The sequence below is a fragment of the Gekko japonicus genome, unplaced genomic scaffold (assembly GCF_001447785.1).
Source record: "Gekko japonicus isolate JY-2015 unplaced genomic scaffold, Gekko_japonicus_V1.1 scaffold4, whole genome shotgun sequence".
In the NCBI taxonomy this organism is placed as follows: domain Eukaryota; kingdom Metazoa; phylum Chordata; class Lepidosauria; order Squamata; family Gekkonidae; genus Gekko; species Gekko japonicus.
This window is the reverse complement of record NW_015165234.1, coordinates 1,112,034-1,130,071: the sequence shown is the minus strand read 5'-3', so window position 1 is coordinate 1,130,071 and position 18,038 is coordinate 1,112,034. Positions and strand designations below refer to the sequence as shown.

The 18,038-nt window shown below is 43.2% G+C and overlaps 1 protein-coding gene across 1 annotated transcript; it reads right to left on the bottom strand.

The window, feature by feature from the left end:
- Positions 1-8,107: 8,107 nt before the first annotated feature.
- LOC107109219 (chromosome unknown open reading frame, human C21orf33) lies at positions 8,108-17,895 on the bottom strand. Its single transcript, XM_015409787.1, has 7 exons — positions 17,551-17,895; positions 15,624-15,676; positions 15,288-15,401; positions 14,675-14,794; positions 13,260-13,352; positions 10,402-10,558; positions 8,108-9,121 (listed from the first exon to the last, which is right to left on the bottom strand). The coding sequence occupies exons 1-7, from the start codon at positions 17,674-17,676 to the stop codon at positions 8,993-8,995; spliced, it is 792 nt and encodes a 263-aa protein (XP_015265273.1). The 5' UTR covers positions 17,677-17,895; the 3' UTR covers positions 8,108-8,992.
- Between the last annotated feature and the right edge of the window lie 143 nt (positions 17,896-18,038).

The following is an 18,038-nucleotide window of genomic DNA, read 5'->3' as shown; positions in this document are numbered from 1 at the left end:
CTTGAATAAATCTAAGTTTCACTTTTTGTAATATACTTATTGGGAGATTTATTTACCACACTCAACATCACGCTTCTAGGACTGAGCAAACTCTGCTACATTAACCAAATATCCCAATAGTATTATTACTGTTGTACTACGTACTGTGTGTTTTCTATAGTGTGGATTTGGCTGAAAACCTGTATTTACTAGAAAGAGACTCGTGTGTGTGTGTGTGTGTGTGTGTATTGGTACAGCTTTCCCCTTCTCTTGGTCTTTTGTATAAAGCTTTTGTGTTAATTTGATTTATACGTGAGACCCAAGTTCACCCAATCTGTTAATGAAACCAGTTCTTTAAACTGTCAGCAACAGCAATCTTAATTGTGTATATGCAAGTTGTTTTCCATCTTTGGATACGTATCTCACATTGACGTTACTCATGACTGAGTCTGCTTCCTCTTTTCAGTGACAAGCTGATGCAATTAGAATATTAAGTACATTGTGTGCCTTTTGGTTCCATTACTTTAATTTCATATGCAAGCAATCAAATGGTAATGATGTTTACCAGATTCTGCCCCACTGGTAGTAACTGTAGCCTGCTTTAACCTTAATCAGAAAGCAGATTCCTGAATTTAAAATATTGGATACTGATTATCATAGCCTGTGATCATGTCAGTAGTCCAGTGATAGGCACCTGGAAATACTGTTGCCCATATTTTACACCAGACCATTTTGTAAAAATTTGGCATTCCATAAAAACTTGGTTAGTGTTAACTTCCTTACTGAGCTTCATTTTGCAAATATTCAGGTAATTCTTGCTACATTTGCCTGACCCACTGAAATGCTTGATCTCATGTTGCAACAGCCTGTAGTGTGCCATCATGTATTGTGACTAAGAACTGAAACTCTCTTCTGGATGAATGAGAACATTATATAGGTATTTTAAAAGGAAAATATTTAGGTAGGTCCTGTCACTGATGCTTCTTGGAGTGGAAATGAGTGTTAAAACAGCACAAGTTGTATCAGTACTAGTGGTGCAATATCTTGTCCTTACACTACAAATAGGGTCCTTGCTGCATTTGGAACTGCATTCTTTCTGACCATTTTTCCTTCTTTTCTTTTTTTAAATGTCTGTTGTGTATGCTGACCGCCACTGGGGAGACAGAGAACAGCCAGAGCTTGACTCTGGAAGAACAATAGGGACTAGGCTCCTAGTCCCTCCACTGGGGAACCAATGGGCACAGTGGCGGGAGATTCAAACCCACCAATGGGGCCCAGGGGCGTGTCCCTGGGGTGTATATAGTTGGCCTGCCAGCCGTTAGCCAGTAGTCTTGTCGTGTACCAAATAAAGCGTGCTTTGCACTATGCCGGTCTTTGTCCTTCGTCCATGCGGCAAACCCACTACACAATAATGTCAGTTGTTCACTGAAGTCCTAAAGTAGAGGAGTATACAGCCCAGAGCCATTGGAACTATCCCCCCCACACAAGGTGCTTTTGATTTCAACAGTTGAGCACATGCGTAAACTTCTTCCTATTTCAAAGGAAGATCTTTTATTTTTAAGGGGCTTTTGAATGGCACCTCAGAGTTTACCTAATTGTTAGCCTTTCCAAAGAGGGAATTGTCTTATTTCATTCTGGAAATTATGAAATGGAGGATGAAGATCATGCATATTAAAAAGTCTCACACTGATTTTGTTTTTGTGAACCTGTAAGAGTTGCTGAATTTAAAAACTATGGTTTCCCTTTCAGCTTCCTAGGAAAGTCCCACTGAGTTTCTCCCATATGGATGTGAAACTATACCGTTCCTCTCATTAGCTGAGATCTTTTTCCCCCAACAATGGCAATCTGAGAATATTTGTAAATGAGCAACTGTGCATATTAAGCTTAATATACGGTGTCTAATGGGAAAAACTGAAACCGAGCATATTTCTGTTTCAGAACTTTCAGTGTTCAGATGGGGGTAACTGAGGGAAAATTCTATTCTTTGTCACTATTAAGCAATTTTTATGTTAAGTTCGCCTGGAGGAAATACATGGCAAGTGTAAATGAAAGATGAATCCCTTTACCTCAAGTTGAAATGCTTAAGTTTGAAATGTTATGTTGTTCTATAAATTAAAGGGTTGGATCCTATGAAGAATTTCTGCTGATGAATAAGAGGGGCAACTTCTTCTGCTCTCTCCTTTCTCAGCTATTCCGGCCTCTCTATTACTCTTCCAAAAATGCCCTCCTGAATAATAATCATTGTTGTGGAATGACAGATGCATGGCAGCCTTCCTGACCTCCTGGGGCAGAGGCCATTCCACAAGGTGGGAGCCACAACAGAGAAGGCACACGCGTGGGCAGTTGTTGATCGTGCCCTAGGGTGGCACCTGCAGAAGGCCCTGTTCTGATGAGCAAAGAAATGTGTGGCAGAGTGTAGGCAGAGAGGCAGTGCTGCAGCTATGAGAATTCAAGGCCATGTAGGGCTTTGTAGAGCTGCGGTGGCTCAAGTAGTTAAGATGCTGAACTGCAGGCTGTGGAAGGTCAGTAGTTCACCAGTTCGAGACCCGAGTGTGCCGCATGACGGAGTGAGCTCCCATCTCTAGTTCCAGCTCCTGCCAACCTAGCAGTTCGAAAGCAAGAAATTGCAAGTAGATAAATAGGTACCAGATTATGGATTAGACATTTCTTCTGGTTCAGTCATTGTTGCAACCAGCATCTAAATGAGGATATATTTTGATCGTCTGAATGTACTTAAGTCATCCCATATGTAGGCCACACATTTTAGTTTCTGAAATAAAGCCAGTTGAATCCCACATTAAAGTCCTGCTAGCTGCTCTAAGGAAGGGGGGAAACAGGACAGTGACCCTGGGGTGGTGTCCAAATGAGGTATAGTTTTCAAAGTAAAACACATGTAGGTTTCAGTGGGTAAGAGGTAATGCATTTGCTTAACTTTTTCTGAATTCAGTGGGAATTAATAGCACCTAGGCTATATTCTAACCTTTTGCAAGCCTCCCTATTTCCAGTAGCTACAAAAAAGATGTTATCCACTATGTAGAAAGGAGGGTAATGCGCACAAAACTGTGTTAATGGATATGTTTCAGCACTTTTCTCCCATGAAACATGAAAGATGAAAAAAAAACAGAATTTCAAGTAAAAGTGTGTCCAGTGCTGTGACTCATAGTCTTTTCTATTCACTTTAATGTTGTGGTGAGATGAAATAACTAAGAATTGAGTTCATGCTGATTTTGGTAGGGCAGAGTTGTGAAATAACCACAGTGGTGTCATTAAGCCAACCAGTTTCTCAGGCCCATAGAGCCAGTTTTAATGCAAAAGAAAATATCACTTTCAAGCTGTAATTGCTTTTATCACCTCAGTGCAAAAGTGATTTGCTAACAAAATTTAAATTGGGCATATTCTGGATATACTAGATAACAGCTCAATTTTTGAAGATCAATTTTGCTTATATACCAATAACAGTGGTGACTAAGACTGCAATCAAAAGGAACACTTTTCTGGGAGTAAACAGTAGTGAACAAAATGGGATTTAGGATTGCTCCTTTAAGCAATTAAATACAACCCCCCCCCCACCATCAATTCTTTCCTTTTCCTCCAGAGACTCAGTTGAAATTTCAGAGCTGTTATTAACATGGCATAATTTTTCCTGCTCTTTTAAAGACAGAAGCTACAGAATTTTAGAGAAATTGCTTGATTCCTACACACAGAGAAAATTCAGCAACCACAAAAGGAAAATTAACTGCCAGGGGAAGGAAAGGGAAATTTGGGAAAAAGAGGAAGTCATTTTACTGCTGTCAAACACAAACCACAAGAAGGAACAGAATCTGATTTCTCTGTGCAAAAAAGCCAAAGATAATCACATGCCAGCAGGCTTATGGAATCAATTTGAAATTTGTAATATGACGAGCTTCCGGGCATAAAGTCACATGCTAACAGATTTTCAAAAATGTTCTGAAGACTGTTTTAGGATAAGGATTTGATAGCACTGTTTGTACATTCATTATGTACTTAAGTGCCATCAAATCACAACTGACTGACAGCAACCCCAACAAGGAGCTTTCAAGGCTAGAGAGAAGTGGAGGTGGGTTGCCATTGCCTTCCTCTCCCATCCTGCTTAGCTTCCAAAATATGATGAGAAGATCAGGCTGTACCATGCCATCTTACCTGCCTTGTATATTCATTAAGGGAGCTGGATCACCTTTTTCCTAGTGCAATATAGAATCCAAAAAGTGTTTTCAAAGAAACTGTAATATGTAGACATTTTCGGTCACTGATTTATCACTAGGTTAACTAGAGATTCCTTGCAAAGAGGGAGAGGAGATGTTTTCTGGCATTTTGTCTGTAATCATAGGAAAGGTTATTTATAAATTCCTAGCAGTTATTTCTACAGCAACACTGCACTGAATGGCAAAGTCTGTTTTAGGACATGACTGTAACCCACATTAAAAGAAACAGCTCTGTGTGAAACGTGTAGATATGATCACTACAGGGCCTGCAGGCTACTGTGCAAGGCTGGGGGGGGGGTTGCTTTTGTGCAGGACATCTGTACTTTGTCATACCACTAGGCTCAAAAGACTTGTGTGTGGTCAAGAAAGTTACTCTCAGCTATGAATTTTGCGAACATCCAGATCTAAGAGTCCATGTTTGCTGCAGTGTAGAAGGTGCCAAGAATTCACTTCCAGTTAACCCACAATACAAAACATTTTTGGCTTTTTGAGAATGAGGAGAAGGGGAAGAAGAGTTGGTTTTACACACTGCCCTTCACAGAGACAGAAGATGCAGTAGGATAAAGGGGGAAGGGGTCCCTCTTGAGATGGGGGGATGCTGTGAGGAAGGACTAGCTAGCAGTATGGCAGACCAGCCACAGAGAAGGGAGCAGATAGGATGACATAGAGGGTGAATTCCAGGCAGGGAAGCAGTATGGGAGGGGGGAAAGCATACTCCACCTGTCTTGATGAGGAGTTTCCAGAGGCTTCAGCAAAGGAAGGAGGATCTGGAGTAAAGCCAACTCCCAGATGTGGGGGGCATCCTGCTTTGAGTGCCCTGCTTATGTATTCGTACTTCTTGTTGTTGTTCAGTCACACAGTCGAGTCCGACTCTTCGCGACCCCATGGACCAGATCACGCCAGACCTTCCGGTCTTCCGCCATCCTCTGAAGTTTGCTCAACTTCATGTTCGTTGCATCTATGACACTGTCTAACCATCTCATCCTTTGCCCTCCCCGTCTTCTTTGACCTTCAATCTTTCCCAGCATCAGGGTCTTCTCCAGTGAGTGCTCCCTTCTCATTTGGTGGCCAAAGTATTTGAGCTTCAGTTTCCTTATCTGGCCTTCCAGGGAACAGTCAGGGTTGATTTCTTTTAGGATTGACTGATTTGATCTTCTTGCAGTCCAAGGGACTCTCAAGAGTCTTCTCCAGCACCATAGTTCAAAAGAATCTATTCTTCAGTGCTTGGCCTTCCTTATAGTCCAACTCTCGCAGCCTTACGTGACTACTGGGAATACCATTGCTTTGACCATCCGTACTTACCTGGACACAAATAGGGGGGACACTGCTATTAGGAACTGTGGTGGCATTCGGCCAGCTATTGGTGGAATTTAGGCTGTGCTTGGATTGGTGCAGCTTTAGGATTTGAGACCCCATTAGTACTAAGGTCAGAATCCCAGCTGTCATAGGACAGTTTAAATTTTCAGTTGTAAGGAGGCAGCAGGGTGATGTAATGAAGACCAAGAGAGGAGTCCAATTGTAGCTGGCTGAGTCACTTGGGTGTGAGGACAATGTATTGACAATGTTCCTGGGATTTTGACTGAATCACCAAAAAGTCCAGCATTGATGAGATTCTAAGAATTTTGGGTATTGTCCTGAAAATCAAAATCATATCCAATGGGCACGGGAGCTTTGGAGGACCAAGTAAAAGATCCTTGATTAGTGTTCCCCAGTATTCTGGCAGTCAGGCTACTTCCTCCTGAAAGCACCAAATGGGCAATGCTGCCTTGGATGCATTCCTCCACACCTCTGACTGCTGAAGGCCAGAGGATCTCGGGGTAAAAAAAGATGGGGGGGGGGCTTTTATGGAAAGGCTCTCAAAAGTAAATTGCTACCGTACTGCCATTGAACCTACTCACAGTCTCACTGCCTAGTCCTACTATGATGCCTCCGTCCACCCCCCTACCTCAGCATGCAGCTCTCAAGTCTTTCTCTGCTCAGCTGATGCTAACCAATCAGATTGCCTGGAGCAGCCTGTCACTCAAGCCCAGACCCTTCACAATCCTTTATCTGTTTACACAGTACTTCCAAGCTTTTAAAAAGTGCAGTCCGTCAAACATACCATCTTATTTCCTCCTCTTTTATCTGCACCTTGAACAGGATAATAAGGTTATTTTTCCAGTTAAACTCCTTTCCACCTTCTCCTCCGTGGAGATTTATTGTGCTAAACTGGGAGCTGGGAATACAACAGACCCACATGATGCCCTTTTGCACCAGGACTCATTTCCAGTTCTTCATGTGCAGGGGATGCTCTCCACAAGACAGGCCTGACATGGGAATGATTTGGGTAATACAGATTCCACTACCAGTATACTGAGTAAGCATTATACTGTGCCGAGGAAAGCTGCGTGCTATGGTGCTTATGGAATTTGTGGACATATTTGCAAACAGCCTATCAATTACACTAAGGTCAACAAACTGATTACTTTTCATAGCTGCCAAACTTGAGGGAACAAGTGAGTAAGTACATCAAGAATCCAAGCCAAGCTAAATGCATTCTTAAAAAAAAAAAGTTCTTGCTCATATCAGCGCAAAAGGGATACACTTGATGAAAAGTAATAGAAACAGTGCCCTCTACTGGTCACTATTTTAAAAAGTAATTGTTTTTCTCATCTGCAGGCTATGGAAAGCTGGGGAATGTACGCAACGTCTACATTCGGATATAATGAACAACCCATGGCTAGCTACTCATGAGAACAAACCTCTGGATTATGTGCTCCTCCTCCCTCTTTCTCTTATGTAGCTAGGATAGGGGGAAAGTCTTGTTCTGGAACAAATAGCTGTTCATTGATACATACTGCACAGCTACAACTGGAAAATTGTGGTGGCACCTTGGATACCAACAACCTCTTGCTTCAGAAAACACTGCAAGTTGCCATTTGCCCCAATATAGATGTAAAAAGAGTTTGTTCCGTAAGTATAAATAAGTGGACTACAGGTAGGAAGAAGACAGTTCACAAGCCCAAAGACCTCCCAGGCGTGTTCTCATAACAAAACAAGGCTTAGTGAAGATGGGCTGTATGCAAATATAACTATTTATTTATTATTTCAATTTATATTCCACCCTTCCTGCGAACGGGCTCAGGGCGGCTCACAACAATAAATACAAACAATCTAAATTAATACAATAAATAATACAATAAAACCACTTTTAAATTTAAAGTAATTAAAATATTTAAAGTGGGCAGTGCAATGCAATTAATTCCAGTTACTACAGCCGGGGAAAATAAGTCGTCCGATGCTGAGCCATGATGGTCTCATCATGTAGCGGCGAGAGGGAGGCCAGCTAGTAGATGTCTGCTGCCTCAACCAAAGGCCTGGTGGAACAGCTTCATTGTACAGGCCCTGCAAAACTGCAACAGGTCTCGCAGGGCCCTGATCTCAGTTGGGAGCATGTTCCACCAGGCTGGGGCCAGGACCGAAAAGGCCGTGGCTGAGGCTAGACGGGCATCTTTCGGGCCAGGGGCAGCCAGCAGATGGCTCTCTGCAGAGTACAAGGCTCTCCAGGGCATATATGGGGAAAGGCAATCCCGTAGATAGGTTGGTCCCAGGCCACATAAGGCTTTAAAGGCCAACACCAACACCTTGAAGCAGATCTGGTACTCAATTGGTAGCCAGTGCAATTGGCGGCGCACCAGCTGGATGCGCACCCCTACAGACGTTGCAGTCTCCATGCGTGCTGCCACATTTTGCACTAGCTGGAGTTTGCAGATCAGCCCCAAGGGTAAGCCCACATAGAGCAAGTTACAGTAACCAAGCCTGGAAGTGACCATTGCCTGGATTACTGTAGCCTAGTCCTGGGGGGAGAAGTAGGGAGCCAACTGCCTGATCTGCCACAGATGGTAAAAGGCAGACCTGGCAGCTGCAGTGACCTGGGCCTCCATGGAAAGTGAGGCATCCAAGATCACCCCCAGGCTCTTCACCTTCTGGGTTGGCACCAATGGAGCTCCATCCAGGGTAGGGAGCCTAATCCCCCAATCTACTCCCCCCGGCTCAGGTACAGAACCCCCATCTTCACAGGATTTAACTCCAGCCGGCTCTGTCGCAACTATTTCCACAATTGGGGTTGTGTGTGTGTGTGTGTGTGCGTGTTTAGTTCAACTTGCCATTCTAGTCATAATATGTTTGATTTTATTAAATCAAGCCAAATACAATTATGCCAGTAACAAATGCATCCTTTTATTTCATACTATATGTCTTCTCAGGACTACAAGTCTAATACAAGTAATCTCTACTTTATCCAGTGACTGGAAATATTCTAATTATTTAGGCTCTGACTAGACCTAGAAATTTTACTGTATCTGTCCAGATGTAGCACCAAGTGAGGAAACCCTAACCCTTCAATTCTTGATTATGACCTTAACCAGAGACTTCAACGTGATAGCACCATAATACCGAGCTCCACAATTTTTAGATCAGTCATGTATTCCCATCTTGCTTTTCTACACTAATATATTAACTGCCGGGACCATGATAAGTCATGAAATTTCTTATAGATTATATTCACTTTGTTGAGTGAAAGTTTTATCTGTTATGCTTCACTATGCCGCAAATGGCTTTAGAGGGTCAGGAAGCAAGCAAGGTGTCACACCTGAATGCTTGTTGGGAAAAAACAGAGGGTAATGATTCCATATAGGCCTAAGCAAGTCAGTCCAATGCAACCCTGAGCATGTTTACATAGAAGTAAATCCTATATCAAATCAGTGTTGTCAGGTCTGTAAACTATTATGCTGCTAGCATAGGCATCTATTTCATTTGCCTGTCATCTTCAACACATGTTTTACCATAGTCCCAATACCATCAAAGATATGATGCAATTCTGTTTCACACATATAGGCTGGAGTAGTTACCACCTTGTTGGCTGTGTCCACATGGGCATCGTGGAAGACGGTTAAGGAAAATACAGCAACTAAAGCAAGCTAGAGACACAAATAGATATTCCCAACAGTAGCTTAGCATAATCTCATGTTATAACAGTCAGTGGTTCCTACGTTTTAGATGCCTATTAAACAATCAACAAATTAGCAGGAAGCAATCCCCTCCCTGACACTTTGCGCCTCTCTCTCTCATGCCCACATTCACTGTCTGATACCTCATCCACAGCCTGAAGAAGGATGCCTCACCAGTCATTTGGCCAAAATTAAGGCTGAACTTAGCCAATGAAATTTTATACGGAAACTTCACCTTGATGACACTCCGTATCATTTTCTTGTGGTTACTTGTATACATTTAAAATAGCTTGTTTTTCATTGTGGATTCAATTGTGCAAAATGCAATGACTGAAAACTAATATTGTATTCACTATAATTGAATACCAGTATGCAGAAAGAGACTACAACATCAAGTAATTAGGAAAGAAAAAAATGCCACTTTGTGATATTTCCTTGTTAGAACAAACTGTATACACTCATCTGAGAGTTAGCAGAATATCTCTCTTTTTCTTGTGTTATTTTACTACTGCTGTGAAGTTGGCAATATGAAAAATGATAAGGAGAACTCTTCTGAGATTCATTTTTAAACTGTAAGCTATTGGTATTCAAAACATTGTATTTTGCATCTATAGAATACTGCAGAAGATCCTGAAATTTTAAGACACAGTACATGTCTACCCAAAAATTCTCCGGTCATGATGTTATGCTCTTGAGCAAAAATGTAATTAGTTTCCTAAAGCAATGCTTCCATACTTTTTGAGTACTCAAAGCAACATTACTTAGACAGCAAAAGAATATTTTACAGTGCAATCCTATGCAAAGTTACGCCGAGCTAAGTCCATTGATTTAGACTGAAGCAACTTTGCACACGATTGCACTGTTAGAATGCTAGAATAAGACTTTCAACACCTTACCGCTGTACCACTAATGGGAATGTTACCATCTGATCTAAATGTATCATACACACAACCTTCAGAAAGTTCTTCTGTGAAAAGAAAAAATACATTTTGTGTACAAGTGTACTGCTAGAATGCCTTACACATGCCAAACTCATACACATTTTACAGTGCCATCATAAACAAAGTTATACCCTTTTAAGTCCATTGCAGCCCATTGGCTCAGAAGGGTATACTTCTACTAAGTATAGCACATAAAATGTCTTAGCAAGTGTGTCTGCGTGACAGTATGCTTCAATTATTTCTCAATCCATCAAACCCAAAAAAGGATATCGTTACTTCTTTAACACGGTGTTTCCCTCCCATTGCTTTGATGGTCCCAGCAGTTCCAGCATAAGGCCACCTGCCACCTTCCTCTTCTTCATGCCCTACTGTGACTTCAGTACCAGGAAGAACTTTGACAGCCAAAACAGGTGAGATGCAGCACAGACTAGAAGGAAGCAGGCAGAAAACCTTTATAAGAGGATTTAATGTCTTAAGCAAAGGTAGACTATTTATATTCCTCCTTGGGCCAACAAGACAGCTTACAAGGTAAAAAATCCACCTCATGAAGGCTTTACTCAATTTAAGCACACGCTAATACACAAAAGGTACTCAAATCAGTTTCCAACTGCTGACATTGACAGGGCCAATCAGAGGGACAAGCAGCAGCAGTGGAAAATCCCTTCATTCCCCAAGGAACGCTTTTACTGAATAGTTATATGCATTGTCCTGATTTCTGTGAGCTACTTTGGGAATCAATTTGCAGCTGAAAAAGAGGATCAATTAATTAATTAAAATCTTAACAAACTGCAAACCAGTGATGATGCTGGCAAATGGCACCTGCAGCAAAAGAACCGGGAAAGCAAAACAGAAAAGGAAAGACTATCTTGTCAAAACCTCTCAGAAGAAAGAAATTCAAAATATGCCTTACAGTATGCATATACACACACCTGGCTGAATCTCTGCAATGATGCATAAATACAAACTTTCTCTGGGCCATATCAATACATAACACTCTCACAACTTCTTTTTAAAAAGGAATGAAATTCCTCTTTCATAATGGCCCCACCTGGTTTGTCATCTGCAGAGAAAAATACAGAAATACATCTTTTGACCCATAAGTGGAAAAGCAACTGGGATGGGAGGAATTTTCAGTTTTAAAAAATGGCTAGAGGCAGGGATGGACTGGCCATTTCTTGGTTGGCCATTGCCCTAGAGCAGGGATCCCCAATCTTTTTGAGCCTACAGGCAACTCTGCAATTCTGATGCAGGATGGTGGATGCAACCACAGAGATGGCTGCCACAAGAGGTGAAGCCAACCACAAAATGTCAGGAAGTTATGCATAACTCTAATCATGACATTTTAACATTTCAGGCAGAAGCTCTGTTTAAAAAGAGAAACCCTTTTTAAATGCACATAGTGTTTAAACATATTTTCTTGCCTGCACAACACTCACCTTCAGTCATGCACTGAAGATCCTCGGCTGTAGCAACAGCTGCTGCCAAAAGCAATTTTTTTAAAAAAAATCTGCTCAGCCAGTCAGATTCTCCAAAGGCCAATAAGAAGCCCTGTTGGGCAAAAGCCCCACCTGGCCCTGTCCACTTCCTGAAAACACGTGGTGGGCCCAAGAAATGTATTGGTGGGCACCATGGCACGCACGGGCACCTTGCTGGGGAACCCTTGCCCTAGAAGGCTACTGGGGCCCAGAAGCGAGCAGAGTCAAGCCCAAGTGAATTCACCAGGGCCTCAGGGGCCACTTGGCTTAGACCCTTCATCAGCAATAACAATGGGGTTCAAGCTTATCCATTGTGTCCTCCTACACTGCTTCCAATTTGGGGGGAGAAAGCAATGGGTCAGCTAACGCCCACTGTTATCCTCACTGAGCTGAGCAGCCCTGAAGAGTAGGCCTGTAGCACCCCATGGGGCCACTCTCAACCAGGCTTGCTCCACAGCCCTTTTCACTTCCCAGTCCACTCCTGACTAGAGGGTGACACTCCCACAATCCCTGCATCTGTAATGGCAGCCTCTCAATTTTTAAAAAAGCTGGGAGACCATGAAACACATCTGCCGTGCAATATCTGGTTTGGCTTTAACCAATAAGGAGGAAAACAACCAGCAATAGCAGGTTCACAGTTGAAATTCTGTAGAGGGGGTGAAAAGATCAATGGGAATGCTGGAAAAGCCTGCACAGGCTCACCACAAAAAAAACAGCAACGTGCTTTCAGTAGAGTGGAGGGAAAGAAACCAAAATGCAAAGACGACAGGAGGCTGAAACCTGGAAAGCAGAGTCCAAAACAGACCCAGATAAAGGAAGGCCAAGCGGAAGAGGACAGGCAGTGAGCTGAGAAGAGAAACTTAAGGCAAAAGAAACAACATCAGAGGCCCTGACTACATGATGCACCGTCCTTGTGTAGGGGTGTGTGTGTGTGTTCTCAGCCTCTGTTGACAAAACATGCTTGCTACGGAATTGCTAGGAATGCAGGGGCATGATATGGTTCAAGTGGGGAAGGGCTTAAGCCTACCAATGAGTCATTTTGCTGACCTGAAATGTCCTGGGGAGCTGCTATCTGCCCTGTTCAGGAAACCTTGAGGAAACTTGCATGTAACCCATTAGCTACACATGAATTTTGCCCAGCAATGCAAACAGTAGCTCCAAAGAACCATTTCAGGTCAGGAAACTGGCACAGGGGAGGAGGCTTTAAGCCCCCTTTTCTTGATTTAAATTGTGCCCCTGCATGCCTGAGAATTTACTTCCAAACACATTTGGTCCACAGGACCTGGACTGGAGCGTGTTTTCAGAATTCAGTTCTGAGCACAGAACTGTTAGGTGCATGTCTAGTCAACACAACCTGGGGCAGGCACACAGACAATGTCATTAAGCCCTGAGAGAAGGCGAGAACTAACTTGGGAAGCCAACAGGCATCAAGAAGAGCAACTATCACATTATTTTGAATTAATGAACTAAACCAGACCTATGCCAAGCCAAAAGCCATCCCACAGCCAAGCACTGAAGCTTTCCTTGTAGTTGACAGACCCCATTTTAGCGGTCCCAGGCAGACAATAGCATACAAAAGTATGCCTGCAGCATTTCAGATACCATCTATTACACAGAAAGTGTTGTTAAACATCATTCATAAAATGTACATACCCAATGGGCTTCCCAGCTTTGTTGAAATCCTTTAGCACACGCTCAACTTCTCCATTCACTTTACAGTCTTTCCCATCCACAGAAAATGTAGATCTGTGACAACAGCAGAATACACTGCTTATTACATCACAGCACTAGTGGTACATAACCTTGAGGCATCCATGCTTAAAATCATTAAGAACCTACCTCTGTTTGGGGAAAATAGATACTTTTACAGAGCTGCACCAGAACAGACAAAGGACAGCATATATGTTTCATTGGGGTGTGTGTGTTCATATTTCAATTTTTATGGGGCCTCCCAAACTCACACAGAGCAGTGATAATATTTACTCTAAAGAAACCACATGCCTGCATTAACAGAGTTTGTTAATGATGTTCCTTGGAATAGCTTAAAGGAAACATAATTTTCATGCATTGGCTACCAAGAAGTCCAAGTATTACAAATAGTAAAGAAATATATTTCCTGCTGCCACGACCTGCTGTGGCCTCAGGCCAGGGACCCTCTGTGTTGGCATGCAGGTGTGGCCCTCCCATTGTCCTAGGGCACTCCCCTTTACATGTAATGACTGCCATACGACTTTTAGTGCTCAGACCCCACACCCACCATTAGACTCAGTGCCTTCCTGTAGTGAACAGTCCTTTCCCTTGCTGGAGTTTCGTGCCTCTGTCGTTGGAGCCCATCCCTGCTGTCTTAGCCAGCACTGTGCTTTCGGTTCCTGGCCCTCAAGCCCCTCTGGCAAGTCCCAGGGTTTGCATGTCACCTGGCATCCCCAGTCCAGCTACTGCCTCATCCCTAGAATGGGCACTGCTGGAGCCCCTGGATTCCCCAGTCCTCCTGCTCCTGCCACTGGCCTCACTGGACTTGCTGCCCTGGTCTTCCCCAGCCTCGGTGACATCCACAGCTCTCACTGCTTCTCTGCTGCCTGCTTCCTAGCTGGTCCATCGCCCCCATTCCCATCTCTCTAGTTGCTGGCATTTCCATCTCCTTGCTGGCAGAGGTGTCTAGCTGCTGCTCTGGGCTTGTGGGACAGGCCCACTGGCCACACCTTCATTTATATCCCACCTTCCTCCCCTAATGGGGACCCAAAGCAGCGTACATTATTCTACTCTGCTCTATTTTATCCTTGCCACAACCATGTGACGTGGGTTAGGCTGAGTGTGTGTGACAGATGAGTACTCTGCTCTATTTTATCTTTACCACAACCATGTGAAGTGGGTTAGGCTGAGTGTGTGTGACAGATCCAAGGTCGCCCAGCAAGCTGCCATAGCACAGTGGGGATTTGAACTTCATTCTCCCAGATCCTAGTTCAACATGCTAATCACAATTGCACACTGGAGCTCAGTAATCACAATTGCACACTGGAGCTCAGTAACAAAATAATAAAGTATTATGGTAGTTTATCATTAATACTCACAAGTTTTTGGCAGCTCCAAAGCCCCCAGGAAATATCACAGCATCGTGATCTTTTGCAGTAAGTTTAGCCAGTTCTGTAACTTTGCCACGGGCAATCCTTGCTGATTCTATCAAAACATTTCTTGAAGAAAAAAGCACCATTCGTTACTTATGTATGAGTGTTCACACACACACAAGCAAAGTAAACAGTAACATTGAAACTGCTGCAAGTCATAAAAAATATGTATACATCGAGTTAGGAATAGAATGCGGAGGCTTTAGTAAAATCACTACATAAAAAGTGTCTATATACTGTCCTCAGATAAATTTCTGACAATGTTACTGAACTCAAGTTTATTATCGTATATTATCACTCAAACATCTTGTGGGTTATATTCAGATCAATCTTCCTTGCAAATTGAGTCTTATGTTCTGTATGTTATGCCAATAAAGGTCGATTGATTGATTGATTGATATTCAGATCAATCAGTACTATGATCAGAATAACAGGAATACTATTTACATGGAATCCTGGATGGGGAAAGTGTGTTTGGAACAGAGCTTTACAGTGCAATACCAAGCTGATTTGTATTAAGCAATGTCTTCATATAGTGCATTTTACATGCTTCTCTCACCTTGATTCACCCTTAGTCGGCTGTCCCTTGCAGTGGTCAATGACATGCATTTGAGAAATATTTGGAGCATACATCTGAACATTGGCTCCTTCACGGCTCAAATGGACCAATATGCTACACAGGGAAAGAAATGGGAGTGGAAGGAATAAATCAAGATGATTTTGATCATATTACTAAGACATAACATGTTGTGAGGAAAGGGATGAGGTTGCTTCAGAATTCTTAAGGGAGAAGCCTTCTAGCATTTGGAAGGGGAACTGGACCTGTACCAAATAGCTCAACTGACTGATTAATTAAGGATCATTTTGGCTCTTTTACTTGTACAAATATGCTTACGCTGAAGCTTCATGGATTTCAGTGCCATCATAAACACCACATCCGGACAGGACCTGCAGAAAGAGTCCCAGTTTAACAATTTATACTTTTTCCAGGATCACAACAATATCTTACTTCCTTATTAAGAAAAAGCATATGCACCCTCTTGAGCTGCTTGAGGCAGCTAAAAAAATATAACATGAAAAATAATAAAACAACATAAAAATAATAAGAAGTAACAAGGGATCAAGACCTTAGCCATTAAAAACCCAGCCAGAACATTTAACAGCCTGAAATGATCCTCATAAAATGATCCCTTGATTAGAAGCAGACTGTTTAAAAACATTTTTCAAAAGATGAAATGCTTTAGTTCAAAACCTGGGGAAAATGTTTTTGTCTGAGCTTAAATGAAAGTAAGGTGAGATGTCAGGTGAGCCTCAAGGGAAAGGCCATTCCACTGGTGAAGGGTCTCTAGCCACCACCTGCCTCACTTTGCTGGTAGAGAGCTGGGATTGTAAGGAGGATCTTAACTGGCAGCGTGGAAAACAGAAAGGGAGGGAGCCAAAACACGGATAAAATAATGGGAACCACAGCCTTATCAAACAAAACTGGAATCAGCAGTTAACAATCAGGACGGTTGAAATGTAAGTATAAAATAGGTTGTGGCTATGACCCTAATACCATTCACTTGGAAATAACAAGTGACTTCCAATTACACAGAAGTACACTCAGTTTGGAATTTCAATGTACAACTGAAATTTTAAACAAATTTAGCAGAGTAAGCCTTACTGGCCTCTGTTGGACTTTCTTCCAACTGTACATGTTTAGGAACTTAGCAGAGTAAGCCTTACTGGCCTCGGACTTTCTTCCAACTGTACATGTTTAGGATCAGACTTATTAACAAGTATATCACATATTCAAAGAACAACTAGTGCTGCGATATGACTCTTCATTTTTCTCAAATTTGACCTCTGTAGTTTGTTACAGTGTTGAGGATTAGCATCCTACAACATGTCTTTTGCCCCAGTATGTATTTCCCAGATACTTTTACCACTAGAGACCTCCTTATTAGAAAGTCCAACAGGAGACCCATGCTGGATGAGAAACTTTAGTATTTCAAGTCATCCAGAAACAGTTCAGGTGTTATACAGAATTAGTTTTCTCTTAGAGCGTTTTGACAACAACACGTATGTTATGATAAAAGTACAGAAATCAATGAAACATGAAAATGATACTACGGTGCTATGTTAAAGCTTGTGTGACATTTTAAGACTTTCAGGACCTCCAATTTGACTCAAATATTTAGCCTTGAACTGAACTGGATTGATTTATAAATTATAAATCAAACTTGGACTGTTATTATTCCCCCCCCACGCAAATTGGTATGACAAAGTTTTGTGCAGCTAGATGTTTTATTGTAAGCCATTTTAGGAGGCACACTAATTCAAACATAAATGCAGGATTATCCTGGGCCCCAAGTAAAGCATAGATTCAGGTGGGTGGCCCTGTTGGCCTGAAGTAGCAGAACAAACTTTGAGTCCTTTAAGACCGACAAAGTTTTATTCAAAGTATAAGCTTTCGTGCGCCCGCACATTTCCTCAGATACCACTAAAGCATGTCTGACTCCCCTTTCCCCCCCCCAGCCAGAACATTTGCACCCAGACGTTAAAGACTGCCACCCACCCTTTCTCCCCACCGCGGTGCCTCTGTCTTTACCCGCTGCAGAACCGACAGAAACCCAACGCGCGCGGCGTGTGGGCCTCACGGCAACCATGAGGGGGCACCTGTTGAATTTCTGCCTGGGCCTTAAAGCAGAAGGGAAGGGAGACAGGCATCGCCTGCTCCACGTTTTGAGGGAGGCCTCTCCTTCGAGGCTATCAGGGACCTTTTCCTAATAGCAGCAACAAGACCACCGCGCTCAGCCGGCTGGCCGCTCAGCGGGACTCACCACAGCGACCCTGGCCCCGCGGAGGTGCTGCGTCGAGGAATGAAACGAATTGTAGCCTGCTGGGACGCCCCTGAGCAGCAGCACAGACGGTGATCGGCATGATGTCGCTAACCTCGCCGCCAACATGACTGCACCAAGGGAGCTGCCACTGCAGCCAGGCAGAGCGAGTGGAGAAGAAAACGCGGCGAAGCTGGCTGGCAGAATGCGGCACCGCAATGGCCCTGCCTGGAGTCCGGGGAGCCCTTGAAAGTATCGCCGCAGCTCCAGCTAGAGGCGGGGAGGTCTCTCTCTTTCTTTCTCCCCGACGCGAGACGCCGCCTGATTGTGCCCGGAGGATTACAGTCACCGCAAATTGTTCCGACGTCGGACGGCCTCACTTCCTAACAAGGCACCGAGCTTTCTCAGCTTGCCCCGGCTCTGCTGCCGCCTTATATCTGAATTTAGGAGCGGAAAGACGTGTTATAATTGGCTTGGTGCCTTGCCAGCTG

Coding starts and splice junctions, on each gene's coding strand:
- LOC107109219 (XM_015409787.1), bottom strand. CDS start 17,676: ATGTTGGCGGCGAGGTTAGCGACATCATGCCGATCACCGTCTGTGCTG. Junction 15,677..17,550: donor GCGGGGCCAGGGTCGCTGTG/GTGAGTCCCGCT, acceptor CTCTTTCTGCAG/GTCCTGTCCGGATGTGGTGT. Junction 14,795..15,287: donor CCGACTAAGGGTGAATCAAG/GTGAGAGAAGCA, acceptor TTTTTCTTCAAG/AAATGTTTTGATAGAATCAG.